This window comes from Epinephelus moara, chromosome 14 (genome assembly GCF_006386435.1).
Source record: "Epinephelus moara isolate mb chromosome 14, YSFRI_EMoa_1.0, whole genome shotgun sequence".
Classification (NCBI taxonomy): domain Eukaryota; kingdom Metazoa; phylum Chordata; class Actinopteri; order Perciformes; family Serranidae; genus Epinephelus; species Epinephelus moara.
Window position 1 is genome coordinate 36,196,792 of NC_065519.1, and position 16,539 is coordinate 36,213,330.

Genomic DNA, 16,539 nt, shown 5'->3' on the forward strand with positions numbered 1-16,539 from the left:
ATATATATATATATATATATATATATATATATATATATATATATATATATGTACAGTATATATACATAAAATATATATACGTAAAAAATCAATCACCCTCTTACCCTCTCAGGGTGGTATCTGTGTCATCCTCAAGCGCGAGTCCTCTACCAGAGGCCTGGGAGTTTGAGGGTTCTGCGAAGTATCTTAGCTGTTCCTAGAACTGCACCCTTCTGGACTGAGGCTAAAGATGTTGTTCCTGGAATCTACAGGAGCCACTCTCCCAGTTTGGGGGTCACTGCCCCAAATGCTCCTACTACCATGGGAACCACATCAACTTTGACCTTCCACATCTGTTCCAGCTGTTCTTTCAACCCTTGATACTTCACCTTTTTGTGTTCCTTCTTTCTGATGTTGCTGTTGACTGGTACCGCCACATCTACCACCACTGCCGTCTTCTGGTGTTTGTCAACCACCACTATGTCCAGTTGGTTAGCCGGCAGCTGTTTGTCAGTCTGGAAGTTGAAGTCCCACGGGATCTTAGCCCTGTTGTTCTCAACCATCTTTGATGGTGTGTCCAATCGAGATTTGGGTACTTCGAGTCCATACTGGGTGCAGATGTTCCTGTACACTATCCCAGCCACTTGGTTGTGCCTTTCCATGTATGCTGATCTTGCCTACATCTTTCACCTTGCCACTATGTGCTGGACCGTCTCAGGGGCATTTTTGCACAGTCCTTGGGTCTGATCTGCTGTGGTAGACCCTGGCCTCTATGGCCCTTGTGCTTAGGGCCTGTTCTTGTGCTGCGATGATTAGTGCCTCTGTGCTGTCTGTCAATTCAGCATTCTCCACCAACTGGGAGGTCTTCTTGATATCAGCCACGTCCTCTATCTGACGGTGGTATGCACCATGTAGGGGCTGTTGTCTGAGGCATTCACTAGACAGCTCGTCCTTTGGAGCCATCTTCTTGATGTATTTCTGGATTTTGTATGTTTTATCCTGGATAGTGGCTCTGATGCTCACTAGTCCTCGGCCTCCCTCTTTTCGCTTAGTGTATAGCCTCAGGGTGCTGGACTTTGGGTGGAACCCACCATGCATGGTGAAGAGCTTTCTTGTCTTGATATCTGTGGCCTCTATCTCCTCCTTTGGCCAGTTTATGATCCCAGCTGGGTATCTGATGACTGGCAGTGCGTACATGTTGATGGCTCTGACCTTGTTCTGACCATTCAGTTGACTTATGAGGACTTGCCTTGCCAAGGATCCCACTTGTAGCTACCCTGGATATCTCCTATGTTGCCCTCTGGTAGGTCAACTCCCTCAGTTCTGATCATCTTGCCTCTCTTTTATATCATCCGGCCACACTTGTGTAATCCAAATGACATCCCTATGTCCTTGCTGTAGATCCTGGTGGTGTGGATCATTGAGTCGATTTCTCGCTCATTCTTGGCATATAGCTTGATGTCATCCATGTAGAGCAGGTGGCTGATTGTTACCCCACTTCGGAATCGGTATCCATAGCCAGTCTTCTTGATGATCTGACTGAGGGGATTCAGGCCTATACAGAACAGCAGTGGTGACAGTGCATCCCCTTGGTATATGCCACATTTGATGTTGACTTTCGGCTTTAAGTTGGCCTCTTGGGATGTCTTTCACATTCCCATGGAGTTCTTAATGAAGGCCATTAGTGTCCTGTTGATCTTGTATAGTTCCAGACATTCTAGTATCCGTGTGTGGCATTGAGTCGTAGACTTTCATGTAGTCATCCAGGCGTTGCACAGGTTGGTCTTCCTGCTCTTGCAGTCTCGGGCGATTGCTCTGTCGGCCAGTAGCTGGTGCTTGGCTCCTCTGGTGTTACTGCCAATTCCTTTCTGTTCCTCGCTCATGTATTGCTCATATGCCTAGTTATCTTGGCTGCTATGATGCCTGACAGGGGTTTCCATATTGTGGAGAGACAGGTTATCGGTCTGTAGTTGGATGGAATGGTTCCTTTCTGGGGGTCTTTCATGATCAGGACTGTCCTGCCCTGTGTTAACCATTCTGGGTGGGTCCCATCCCTTAGCAGCTGGGTCATCTGTGCTGCTAGGCGTTCATGGAGTGCAGTTAGCTTCTTCAGCCAGTATGTATGGATCACATCAGGGCCTGGTGCTGTCCAGCTCTTCATCTTTGACACTCTTTCCTGGATGTCTGCCATTGAGATGGTTACTGGTTCTTGTTCAGGGAGATTGCTGTGGCCAGCTCCTAGGTCAACCAGCCATTTGGGCATTGGTGTTGTGAGATGCTTCTCTTTCCCATATGCCCTTCCAGTATGTTTCCATCTCAGCTCTTGGTGGGTCTGACCTGCAGTTATTTCTCTGCCATTGAGAGAACACCTTGGCAACAATATCCTGTTTATTCTCCTGGCTTCTACTTCTCTGGTGTATCTCTTCAGCCGGGTGGCAGGAGCAGTTAGTCTTTGTTTGGCAGTTTCGAGTGCCTCTGGAATGGGGAGCTTATTGTACTTCCTTGGTACTCCTTTATTCACCATGTTACCCCTGTGTAGCTCTGCTAGTTGGTTAACTTGTCTCTGTGTTGCCTTTATCTTGGCCTCTAACCGTCTCTTCCATGGAGGATACTGGTTCGTATGTACCATGTCCATCTTGTATCCAAGCATCTCCAGGATTACTGTTGCTGTACTGTGAATCAGCTTGTTGGTCTCAGTGATGGTCCTTGTAGGGATGGTATTTAGGGCAGCATTCACATCTTCTAGCAGATCATCTGAAGGTACATGGCAACTCAGCTTCAGGATTCTTCGGAGGCTCCAGGTTTCCAGTTTGCTCACAATCTTCCTTCTCAGGTCAGCTGTTCTTTCAGTGAGGCTAGTTGTATCTACTGAGGCTTGGTACCCAATCTCGCATTGTGGGAGGCGTAATGACATCCCCCTGCTGACCTGCCGTCCTAGCTCCCCCTTGCCGTAGCATTGTTGTAGTATTCCATTAATCTCTAGTTGTGATAGTAGTTGGTGGTTACGGATGTTGGAACATTGTGCTACCAGATGTTTTTTAGTAAGTCTTGATTGTGGGTTTCGAAGTATCCACAGGTCTCACATTCTCAGCATATATCCCCTCTCTCTGGGATTGCTGGTATTGTTGCATCGTGTCCAGTGTGTGCTAGGGGCACTTGATGCACCGCCACATGGTACACTGTGCCAGGGCAGCGTCTGTGTGTTTTCAGCTTTATGTCTTTAGTGCCACTGTGCTCAACAAGGCAGTCCACAGGATGGAACAGGCAACATGCTGTCTGCCCCTACCACCCCCAAACCAGAACATTCTATTCCAGTGAGACACACTGGAAGACAGCTACACCAAGCTAGCTCATTTTAAGATGGTCGGTAACATAATTACTAGACCAGAAATAGAAGATCCTCTAATAAACTACAGGTCTAGTGTTTGGAGCCACTTCAGTTTCACTGTGAATTATGAGGACGATGGAGAGAGAGAGTCGTGAATAAAAACACACTCAGGCAAAGAGCCACCACACAGCTACAGACTCCTTAGCAGCTAACCCAGTAGCACAGTAACATGCACAACCACGAGCAGAAGAATGAGCCGCTGCACGGTGAAAGACTCTCTGGCAGCTAAGCCAGTAGGACACACAGTCACAGCACACACACCCTCTGAACCAGGGAGCAAAAGCCACTGTGCAGCTGTAGCCACTCATTCAGTTAGCGTTAACGTTAGCACAAAGTACACATCCACTGCAGTGAGCAGTAAATGTCGGTGGGCTGGATAGCTGTTTCAATCATCAAGACTGAAAGGTTCATTAGTGACGGCTGTTTAGCTTGTGTTTATATGACTGTGGCATTGAACAGAGATTTTTAGACTGAAAGAGCTCAGAGAGCTCGTGGGACTTAGCAAACTCACCACTGACACAGAATGGACAAAATAAATTATACTGATGCTATGAGCTCTAATGACAGTGGTAACGTAGATTTTATCCAGTAGGACACAGAAATGCTGAAAAACAGTCTAACTCCACAATCCAGTACTACACAGTTCTCTGTCTTTTCATGTGTTCATGAGAAATATTTTCTTATATGTATAATGTGTTTAGAAATAATGATGATTTTGCTTTACCCAGACTGTAACAAGCCCATTTCAACCAGACTGTAATTCCCGTTTTGTACAAAAAACAAAAGTCCAAATTATGTTGGTTTGCACCCCTAATTAGGCATGCATGATATTGGATTTTTTGCTGACATCCGATATGCCGATTGTGGAGGGTATGTGGTTAACAGTCAGCTGCAGGAGAGAGAGAGAGAGAGAGAGACAGGTGTGGGGGGATGGCTCAGGAGAGTAGTGGCAGATGAGTTGATTGGAACAGCTGCTGCTAATGATTCTGACTGCTCTTTCTCCCCTTTTTATGCAGTAGTGTGCTGGTCCTGAGCAGTCGTCTGTCTGCTTTCCACTGGAAGGACACCTCTGCCTGTGTTGTTGGTGGAATAAAAGACTGAAAACTCATTTGCAAATCTGTGTATCTATACTGGGGGAACTCACACATGTAGCAAGACGGCTACACCAATATAACACAACTAACTTGGCCAATCACCAATAATGATATTGATATACTCACTTTTTTTCCCAACTAATTTTAGTGATCATTGTCGTCCATAGTAGAAATAACATTGTATTATGCATGCATACGTTTATCATAATGGCCCACCCGCAGATGGAGACACGAAATAGTATGCTTTTCAATGTATGTCATATTCATTTATTGTACAAAATAAGAAAAAGCATGTTGGCTGATTCTGATTCTGATTCATTTTAAGGATAATATCGGCCGATACCGATAATGTGCTGATATTATCGTGCATCCCTACTGTTGTCACTACTATAAAACTAATTGCCCCTCTGGGGCAAATTAAGTACTACCTGACTTCTTGACTTGACTTGAATATTGAGAGGAGGGTGTATAAAAGGGCTGATAAGGGGTCACCCTCAATAATACTTGTCCAAAGCTATAATAACATATTATTGTAATAACATATAATATCGGATACTGAGAGGGAGGTTCAATGTAAAAATACTGTTAACACTTATCCAAAACTTATCCAAAAACAATAATACAGTTTTATAAGATGCTAGTACCATCATTATTCCCCCCTCCTGACCCCAGTACATTTTATACCCTGATGAAGTCTGTTAAGTATGAACGCATTGGTCATCAATTTATTGATAAAGGATTTTTATTTACAGTCAGAAGAGTGCCTTGGATTTTTTTCAGACCGCCAACCTATACCATGGACTTCTACAATGAGTAAGCTGGAAAGGCATTGTCTTTTATCCTTATTCGCCTACTTGCCCTATCCTTGGAGGGCACCTGATTTATTTTTTATTTATTTTTTTTTTTGTTTCTTTAATTAGCAACATGTAGTTTTTTTGACCCAGTATAGCACTCCCTAGTTTGACAACACAGCCAGAAAAATTCATCAGTGAATGAAACTCAATACAAATGGTCATAGGTGACTTAGCAGAGTAACGGGGGCAACAGGGGTACTTAAATCCTGGAGGAAACAATTACATGAAATTTTAAAAGGCTAAATAAACCATAAGGTGTGTTCAGACAGAACACTAAGGGTGTTGACACTTCACAACTTGAGGTATGCTTGGCATTAAGAATGGATGCATCATTACAGTATGACTACAATGTATAATTTAGTTTGTTTTGTTTGTTTGAAGACCTTGTTTTTAAAAATATATATATTTTAAATAGCAGGTCAAAGGTTACATCCAGTCTAAAGTGATTGGTTTACATAGTAGGCCTAATTGTTTATATCACGAGTTAACTATAATTATCCTGTTAAGTTAGATTCCATCAATACTGTGTACAAAATGTAGTGCAATATGACAAACAACAAATGAAGAACTATATTCTTAACAGTGGAAACTGATATGGTGGATTTGGTTGGTCCCATGGGAATGTATAAAGCTTCGGCAGCTGCATCATTCAATCCTTAAACCCTGGAGGAAACACATACATGAAATTAAAAAAAACCTAAATAACACCCCAGTGTACTGTATAGTCAATCTATGACACACACACACACACACACACACACACACACACGGTCTCTGGGAGATTTGTATGGATGGTAGCAGGAGGTGGGTTGTGCTGGTGACTAGGTGTGCATGTTAAGTGGGTACTAGTAGGCCTGGCCAGTCTCAACCTGCAGCAGTCCCAGTACAGCTGAGTGGTCGGCCAGCTTCATCCTGCGCTGACTGGAAAGGCTGACGTTTTTTGCCAGGTAATCCACAGCAGCTGGAAAAGATAGCACAAAGGAGACAGAGTTAATGATATGCATATATACAATGACATGCAAAAGTTTAGGCAACCCTAGTCAAAATTTTGTTTCCTGTGAATGGAAAGCCAAAGTAAGTAGAAGATAAACTGATCTCTAAAGGCATGAAGTTAAAGATAAAACATGACTTTTTAAAACAGTTTAAGCAAGATCAGTGGATTACTAACGTAAGGAGCACCATGCAAATGTTTGGGTACCCCAAGAAATTATAAAACAACTTTTACCAGTAAGCTTATTCACAATCATTGTTAGGAAAGGCCAGGTGATGAGCAATCAGCAGCCATGGGCTCATCTAAACAGCTGCCTAACACTCTGAAAACCAAAATAACTGATGCCCACAAAGCAGGAGAAGGCTATAAGAGGATAGCAAAGTGTTTTCAGGTCACTGTTTCCTCAGTTCAGAATGTAATTAAGCAGTGGCAGCTAACAGAAACTGTGGAGGTCAAGTTGAGGTCTGGAAGACCAAGAAAACTTTCTGAGAGAGCTGATCATAGGATTGAATGGCAAGAAAGGCAAATCAGAAGAATTGATTCAGTTAAATTCCAGCAAATTCTGGAGGCAAACATCTACCACCTCTAAAAAAGCTGAAGATGAGGAGAGGATGGCTTCTACAACACAATGATCCTTAACACACCTTGAAATTCACAATAGACTATTGTCTATTGTTTTTGCCATGGCCCTCACAGTCCCCTGACCTAAACATCATTAAAAATCTGTGGATAGATCTCAAAAGAGCAGTGCATGCAAGACGGCCCACGAATCTCACAGAAATAGAAGCCTTTTGCAGGAAGAATGTGTGAATATCCCCCAAACAAGAACTGAAAGACTCTAAACTGGATACAGAAAGTATTTAGAAGCTGTGATACTTGCCAAAGGAGGCACTAATTAGTACTGACCATGCAGGGTGCCAAAACTTTTGCTTCTGGTTAAAAAGTAATCTTGCTCAAAATATTGAAAAAAATGTGTCATCATTAACTCCATACCTTTTGGAGATCAGTTCATCTTCTACCTACTTAACTACTATGTTGATATGTAACAACTCATTTGAGAAACAACCAACAGGGATATTATCATATCCACTTTTTTCCCACCTAATTTTAGTGATTATCAAGTCCCTTCTGTAGTGGAATTAACATCAATCATATTATGCATGCATGCTCTTATCTTGAAGGCCCACCAGAAGATGGAAACATAAATTACAATACTTTTCATTCATGTAATATTCATTTCATTCATTGTGCAAAATAAGAGAAATCACGTAGGTTGATTGTGATAGTTCATTCTAAAGCCAGTATCAGGTGATACCAATGACATGCTAATTATTGCTATTATTGTGCATCTCTAATAAATATATATATATATATATATATATATATATATATTGTTGCGGCTGTGTGCTGTTGGACTGCATTTCCCAGTGTTCTCCTGTGTTTTCCCCGCCCCTTTCCCCAGTGTCTGTCTGTGTCTTGTGGCTTCCCTTCCCTGGCTCCTGGCTGAGTACACACACCTGGCTGATTACACACACCTGCCTTCCATCAAGCTCATCAACCTCCAGTCTATATCTACCCTACCCATCGCCAGAATGTTGTTCAACCCTCCGTGGTAGTTCTCACAGGCCAGACTTTGAAAGACAATTTATTGCTCGTGATTCCCTGTGTTGTTTCTGCCTTTTGTTAATCCTGATTCTCTTTATGTTCCAGGACCAGTATTCATCTGCTTCTCCATTCTCCAACCAACCCGCCAGCCATCCACCCATATGCTCCCCAGCCAGCCCTGCTCATCATTCCCCTCACCCTTCTCACTTAACCCTTGGACCCTGCTCCCCACCATTCACCGTTTTTTTCCTTTTGTGGTAATAAATCCTTATTTTTTCCACCAACTGTTTGTGTCCTGGGTGTGGGTTCCCCCAGTGTTCGCAACATATATATATATATACACCTCCAGCTTTTACTCCCCACATCTTTTCTAGCTCCTCTTTTAACCCTTGGTATTTTTCGAGTTTCTCGTGGTCCTTCTTCCTGATGTTGCTGTTGCTTGCGATTGCTACATCTATCACTACTGCCTTCTTCTGTTTGTCAATCAACACAATGTCCAGTTGGTTAACCATCACCAGTTTGTCAGTCTGGATCTGAAAGTCCCACAGGATCTTGGCTCAGTCATTCACAAACACCTTAGGAGGTGTCTTCCATTCTGACCCTGGGACTTCCAGCCCATACTCAGTGCAGGTGTTCCTGTACACTATACCAGCCACTTGGTTAGGACATTGCATGTACTCTGTTCCTGCCTGCACCTTACACCCTGCTATTATGTGCTGAACTGTCTCAGGAGCATCTTTGCACAGCCTGCACTTGGGGTCCTGTCTGATTTGGTAGACCCCTGGTTCTAAGAAGGGACAGTGCAAATTAATAAATGCACATGGTTTAAAAAAAATGCCAGAATTAACCAAAAGGCTATTTTTCATTCCTAGCATGATGTTACACTAGGCTACCTAAAATACAACAAAGCACAAAAAAACATCACAAAAACAAAACAAAATGACATGAAAAAGAAAACAGGGCACACTTTGAAACTTTGAACACATCGACTTGATTTTAACATGATTTTCTAGTCACAAGAATGTTATTGTAGTGAAGAGCAGGAGCGAGGAGGAACTCTGATGAGCAGGAAGAAGGAACTGTGTGAGCAGGAAGTAGGAGGAGCAAGGTTGGGCAGAGACTATATATAGAGAATTGGCATGAGGTGTGAGTCTTTTCTTCTGCCAGCAGCAGCAGCAGCAGCAGCCTTCCCACAGAGCAGCTAACCCTTTGACAGCCATTGTGATACTGCATAATATGTGAGTTTCTCAGTGCATTGTACATTTATGTGGGTGGTATTTATGTTGCTAAGATGCTAAGCCAAAATGACTGACAATTATGTTAACTCCTTTAGTTCCAGTCATAGATTTATCGTTTGCTTATCATTTGATGATTGTATTTCATTTTATAATAACACAAGTTGTGTGTTTCTGTCTAGATATGAACCAGCAGCACAATTGCTACCATTCCCCCCCCTGCAATACTACCTGTTGTAATAAATGACCTGAAACCTGGATCCCAACGTGTTTCATTGTGCCTGACAGCACACCCAGAGTGTTCACCCCATGCCTACAGCCCAGCATCCACATACCCTGACTTAAATATTCTACATGGTCCTTCGAGCCGGAGCCGATGAACACTATATACACGCAATATTCAAAAAGAGATTACTGTTGAAATTATCAGAACAGCAAAAATTGGTTTGACTGTCTTAATATGCCTTCCCTAGAGCCACACCGTATTTGTTAATCGTACCTATTTTCTTCTCTTCTCTTTCTATTTATTTATTAGTGTTATTACCACATCATTATTATTACTACTACGATTACGATCATTATAATCACATTCTATTTTTTATTTTTCTATTTTTATTTTATTTTTTGTTTATATATATATATATATATATATATATATTATTTTATTTTATTTTATTTTTATTTTTTCCTCTACCTCACACAAGGTATGACAATATCATTGTTACTGGTTTAAATGATTGTTAGGTTTGGGTGAGGCCATTCCATAAGCCTTTCAGGTTTCCGACCTCACCTGCACATTTCTCTGCATCTTCCTCTCTACCAAGAGAGATATGTACATGTATTTGTCTTATTTTTAAATGTATATGTGCAAAATAAATAAATGAAAATAAATCAAATCAAAATCAAAATCAAATCAAATAAATCAAATCAAATCACTATGGACGGAGCATCAAGGAGATCCGGCAGACAACCTCACCCCCCCCCCCCCCCCCCCCCCCCTTGTCTAAATGACTATCAAACACAGTATGTTGGTTGTGGTTATGCCACATCCATGACTGGGCAACCACATGCTGCTTCATGGACACAAGGAATGCCAACAACAGCACCGACCGTACAACAGCAACATGCAGTTAGCCATCCAGCAACAACCTCCTATTATTCTTCAGAAGTGATAAATATGCGGAATGGCATTCTTGATGAGGTGCGGCAGATGATTGAAACTTCAATACAAGCTTTAGTTAACCAGAAGGTCCATTCTCCCTCTCCCTGCAGTTACGCCACTGCTGCCGAGGGCTCTAGCCATGCTTCTCCAGCCCATCATAATCACCCTCCTCATGAGCGAGACCGCTCTTGTCAAGTTGGTCGGTCTCTAGTGGAAGAACTTTGCGACTGTTTGAGGCAACACGAGTCCCAGTCCACACATCCCCAGCATGGCCTCCAGTCTCCACCTGCTCCAAGTCGTGCATCCCTCCCTCCACCACCTAGATCTATGCTGCCTACACCAGAACCTCAACGTTCTGGATCCCATCCGGTCACCCAGACTACAGAGGATCAGGTTGAGGCCCATACCCGAGGCCCCACTGGGTTGAGTTTGAACCCTTCCCTTCACCACCCTACTGTTCCCAGTGTGGCACACCCACATAACCGTATCAACTCTACAGTGCCTCCCACTTCAGCATCAGCAGCCAAAGCTAATCTATCATTAGGATTAATAGAGGCTATCCACCCTAGTGCCTCTTTGGCTACTTTTTCCTTGCATGTGCCTCCCCCCAGAGAGATCGGTTCCTCACCACAACCAAATATGCTCACAGGCCCTGCTGTTACCTCCTTTCCGGCTTCAATGCCAACCGTTACCCCACCTGCTGCCCTCTCAGCTTCATTTGCTGCACCTCCTGCTGTGGCTGACCCGGCAGCACAGCTTCCTTTGGTTGAGTCCTCCAACTTGCAACTTCCTTACCTGAGGGCCCCACATCCTCCAGCTTTGATTGTGCCAGGTGCTGCTAGTGCCCTTGTCCCTCCTCACTTCCAAGTTATTAGTGCTATGCCCCTTCTTCAACAAACTCAAGCTCCTACTGCTGCTGTTTTACTTCCTCAACCCCCACAAGTGCCAATTGCGGCCCATTCTGTCCCTCTGCCACATGCGGTGAGTACTGTCCCTCCACTTCAGCCCATATCTGCAGCAGTAAGCATCCCTCCTCAGCCACCACCTTCGCAAGCAGCTGCTGCTCCCTTCTACTCTTATCTGCAACACCAACCCTTGGTGTCACCTGTGACATGGCCCGTTTACCAGACTGCTGCCTTTAGGCCACACCATGAAGGCCCATCATTCCCTCATTTCATTCATGATGACCCACAGGAGTTTGCCATGCTTAAAATGGCCCTTAATAACCTGCTATCCCCTGAGGAACCTGAGCATTTTAAATATCATATGTTGCTTGATCACCTGAAGCTCGATACTGCTCGCCACCTCGCTCTCTCTTATGCCCACAGCCCATACCCTTACTCCTATGCACTGGCTGCCTTTCAACAGCGTTATGGCCAACCCCATCAGTTGGTACTCAGTGAAATCAGTAGGGGTGACCCCGAATAGTCGATGATTCGGTGAGTCGATTCGGAGAAGTCTGATTAGACAGTCTCGCCATCGAATTGTCGCAAAATGTGGTTATGAAACAAGACCGTACCATTCTGACTATATGGGGGTGCTCACTGTTGCTGAACATCTTGATTTGACATAGAATGTATTTGTTTTCTAGTAATTCATGATATATAGCCTATTTTGATACAAACATCAGCCTTATTTCTGTTAAATAAAAAACTGAAAATGACGCATGCGTTTAATCAGTAGGCATAATCATTACTACGCATGAATAAATCACCCAGTTGCTCGATCCAAATAAGCGGAGATGAGTGAGTGCGCTGCAGGACCATCAGAGCAGCATCGAGGCCTACGGTGATTTACAGTGGCGGAGCGCATAAATAAATACTTTGGAGGAGGTATGTGCTCTCAAATCAAACTTTTTTGAAGGATTATTTGTTTACCTGAAGTGTCTAGAAATGAATTTCACCGCTGATTGTTTTCTTGATAGACTCTGATTTTCCTCATCGGTTAGACTGCACATCTTTCATGTTTGTCTCACTGACAGGTGGAGAGCCTACAGACAGGTACCCATTAGCTACGAGCCGCTCCGCCACTGACTGCTCTTGTCCTGTCCTCTCCCTCTTCTTTCTCTCCTGTCCTCTCTGACTATCACTAAACTCTGAGCTTAATCATTAGCTTTTAGCTTAGCAGCATTCGTAATTGAGTAGGCTTTTGAACTATGCAGGAGAAATGCTGCAGACAGTTTATATTATCAGCCTGGGCCTGGGGCTTGTTGTAACAGTAAATGGGATGTGTTTGGGATGTGTTGTAACTTGTGTAAGTTAAACTGTGTCTGTGTGAGTGTACATCTTACCCTGTGATGCGCGATGTGGGCAGCGGGTCCAGCCACACGCTGCTACTGCTGCCAAGTAGCCCCGCCCGTTGGAAAGAGTGTGGGATATACCACTACTAGGAATGGGAGGGGGGACTAAATCTTTTAAGATTTAAATAGCACATTATTGTGCGATTATAATAAGCACCGCTTACATTGTGCTTTTAATAAATACTACTGCATTGTTCAAAAATTATTAATTGTGTCTCAAATTATTAGGGGGGGGCAGCTTTACTGAATGGGGAGTCATGTCCCCCCCCCCGGGATTTCCCTGTCAGACAGAAGGAAAAGTGTTTCTAAACATTTTGATGATGTTTTTGGATGTTTATTTGTGAATGAAATTGTAACGGGTATGGTTTGGACCCAACAGCAGTACAACAGAGAATGGGAACACTTAGTAATGACTTTTATTGTCACCACAGCAAACAGGGAGCGGAGCAGAATGAGTCAATTCAGTGCACAGTTTGTTCTTCGGGCAGAGTGCCCTCACAGTCTCTGAGGCTCAAACGTGGGGGAGGGATGAGGCCGAATCCGGCTGCGGAACCGAGGGGAAGCACCAGAGCCCTCGGACCCGAACAGTTCAGTTCTCTCACAGCGTGACGTGAAGGGAAAGAGCTTACTTCAGCCGCTGATGACAGAGCGAGGAGTCCGTAGCCTGAAGAACCAGCCGATCGTGCAGAGGTGCCAATGAGGAGAGAGCAGAGGAGCAGTCGGAGACAGGCGAGGGGGTCGAAGCCAGGTGAGCAGTCCGCAGAGGCAGAACACGTGGTCAGAGACGGAAAGCAGGTGAGTTTACCAGAAGGCAGGCGAGGAGAGCAGGTCGGGGACAGGCAGAGTTGGCAACGGGTGATCAGGCAGGAGAAGAACGCTGGAAAGTCTCGCATAATGCTGAAGAACAATCTGGCAACTGGTGAGTGTGGGACTGAGGCTTTTATGCTGGCTTGATTGCTGGGGATGAGCTGCAGGTGTGGGTGATCAGGAGAGTGAGAGCAGGTGTGGCTGATCAGGAGAGTGAAGCAGAGGGAGGGAGAGTGGAAAATCACTGCAGCAGAGTGACAGGAGGGGAATGGGAGACAGAGACTGTGACAGAAATGGCAAGTTCTGACGAGTCAGAAACGACTCCTGTTAAAGACACGGATGAGACTGGAGCGCGCCTGCACTCATCTAGAGCATCATACCTTGATGAAGTCAAAGGAATAAAGATAAAGATAAAATGATAACCCTTTTACTTTTATTATTATTATCTTATTATGCCAACTGAAGAATTAAATTTGTTTATTTGGGTGTTTTAGCTCTTTTCTCTGGAGCGGAAACTGACGCAAATGAGCTCATTAATCAATGAGGGGGAAAACAACATGATTCAACGATTAGTCTGCTAAAGTTAAAATCTGTCAAATCAGATTCAACTATGAAAATTCTTAGTTGGGGACACCCCTAGAAATCAGTGCCATCCAAGCTCTTCCGCCCCTCTGCGCCGGTGACCCTAAGGGCTTCAGTGACTTTGCCAGCAGAATTAGAACATTGGTGGGTATGCTGCAGTCTTTGGGTAGCGCAGCAGGACAAGCTGAGTTAGCTTGTGCTTCCCATGTACAGAACCTTCTGGCTAAATTGTCCTCTGAACAAGTGGCCAACTATGCTCTCTGTGCACGTTCCACCCAACCTGGTGCTACACGCAACCTTGTGGATTCTGCAACTTGGTTGGAGGCTGAAGTGGAGTGTCAGATGGTGACATCACAAGTCAACAATAGCCGGTGGAAGCAAAGCAATCAACACGCAAGGGAGAGGAAACCACCAGTTAAATCCAACTACCCCATAGCTACCATATTACATGACGCAAGCAGCACACGGACACCTTCTGCTCCAAAGGATGCAAGCAGTAAACACAAACTCACCTGTCCATAGTGTGGCACCAAAGACCACCACCTGAGCGTAAGCCCTGAATTCCGTCAGCTGACTCCTGATGATATTAGAAATTGGATTCGTGCCAATAACCGCTGCTGACGGTGTGCCCGTGACCACCGAGCCCTACACTGCGACCTCAAGAAACCCTGTCCTAAATGCAATGGGAAGCACCTTGGAATCCTGCATGAAGCTAACCAGGCTAAAGCCCCTACTGGAGTCTCTTACCTCATCCGCCTCAGCAACAGTCCAAACGTCCTTCTTAAGGTGGTTAAAGTGCTCTTAAGCTACAGAGGTAAAGAGCTTGAGACCTACGCTATCCTTGATGATGGCTCCCAGAGAACAATGCTACTGTCCATTGCTGCATCTTACCTTCAGCTTGATGGGGTGGCAGAATCCCTTGTCCTACGAACTGTACGTCAAGGCACTGAAACCCTTGAAGGTAATAAGGTGACCTTAAACATCTCATCCCCCTCAAACCCTTGGAAGAAATTCCTTATTAAGGAAGCCTTCACCTCTCCCCACCTCGGCTTGGCTGAGCAGATCTATTCCGAGCAGGTCTTCCGCTGCTTCAGGCACCTGCAAGGCTTACCCATCCAGCCATTCAACAGGGTTCAGCCTGTTCTACTTATTGGGTCAGATCATCCCCATCTTCTTTGTCCCATTGAGAGAGTGCTTCTTGGTCACGGCGAGGGTCCTGCTGCTGTACATACCCATTTAGGCTGGGCTCTCCAGGGTCCTTCCCTGCTTCCCGTCAGTTCCCAAAACCGTGACTCTGTTCATCCTGAATCAGTCAACGAAGTCCAGACCCTGCTCCATGAGACCTACTCAGCCCAGTCAGATCTTCATTGCAATGTGGAGAAGCTGTGGCAGATTGACATTCTCCCATTCCAGAGCAACAAATCCATACCTAGATCCAAGCAGGACCTTGAAGCACTGGCCCAACTTGAATCCAAGACGGCACGTGTAACCGTGGCTGGTGTCAACAGATATGCCACTCCAATGCTTCGACTCAAAACTGCCCCGACCTTGCAAGCCCCCAAGTCAGCAGTGATGGCCTCCCTTCGCCGCACAGAGCGGCAGTTAGTCCGCAGTCCTGATAGAGCCGCTATCTATGAGCATCAGATAGAGAAATTGGTACAGGAGGGCTATGTTAAACGTCTCACCACTCAGGAGGAAAGTCAGTCCGGTGAGTCCTGGTACATCCCTCATCATTTCGTGGAGTATAATGGCAAACATCGCCTTGTCTTCAACTGTTCTTTCAAGTACCAAGGCCAAAGTCTGAATGAGTACCTTCTTCCTGGTCCAGTTCTGGGCCCGTCACTAACTGGTGTCCTTCTGTGCTTCAGGCAGCACCGTTATGCCATTAGCGGAAACATCAAATCCATGTTTCATCAGGTCAGACTAGAAGACAAACCCCTTCTCCGCTTTCTCTGGAGACACATGGAACAAGATGAACCAGCCAGTGTCTATGAGTGGCAGGTTCTTCCTTTTGGTACCACTTGCAGTCCCTGTTGTGCCATATATGCCTTGCAGTACCATGTGAAGAGTTTACCGCTAAGTAACAAGGATGTCCTGCAGTCTGTCCTACACTCCTTCTATGCGGACAACTGTCTACATAGACTCCCTTCTGTTCATGAGGCTAAGGAACTTCTGGAACAAATCCATACCCTCCTGGCCATAGGTGGATTTGAGATCCGACAGTGGGCCAGCAATAGTCCTGTGGTTGTCCAACTTCTGCCCCCACATGCTCGGTGTGCCTCTTCGGAGCTTTGGCTGAGCGAGAACTGCGCAGAACCTCAAGAAGGAACCCTGGGACTGGTCTGGCACTGTTCTTCAGACAGCCTTGGTTACAGGTATCGATCAGTCAAGTACTTTTCCCTGACTCTTCAGACTATTTACAAAGTCCTAGCCAGCCAGTATGATCCTCTTGGCTTGCTCACCCCTTTCATCCCCCAAGCAAAGATTCTGGTGCAACAGCTGTGGTTGAAGGAGCGGGAGTGGGATGATCTGAACCTACCAAC

At 44.9% G+C, this 16,539-nt stretch overlaps 1 protein-coding gene across 3 annotated transcripts in view; it reads right to left on the reverse strand.

The window, feature by feature from the left end:
* Window positions 1-4,135: 4,135 nt before the first annotated feature.
* LOC126400955 (paired box protein Pax-7-like) overlaps window positions 4,136-16,539 on the reverse strand; it is a 244,405-nt gene continuing 232,001 nt past the window's right edge. For all 3 annotated transcript variants that reach the window (XM_050061969.1, XM_050061970.1, XM_050061968.1), the window contains exon 9: window positions 4,136-6,276. In XM_050061969.1, coding sequence (XP_049917926.1) covers window positions 6,161-6,276 — 116 coding nt within the window. In that variant the 3' untranslated portion in view covers window positions 4,136-6,160. The remainder of the gene's footprint in view (window positions 6,277-16,539) is intronic.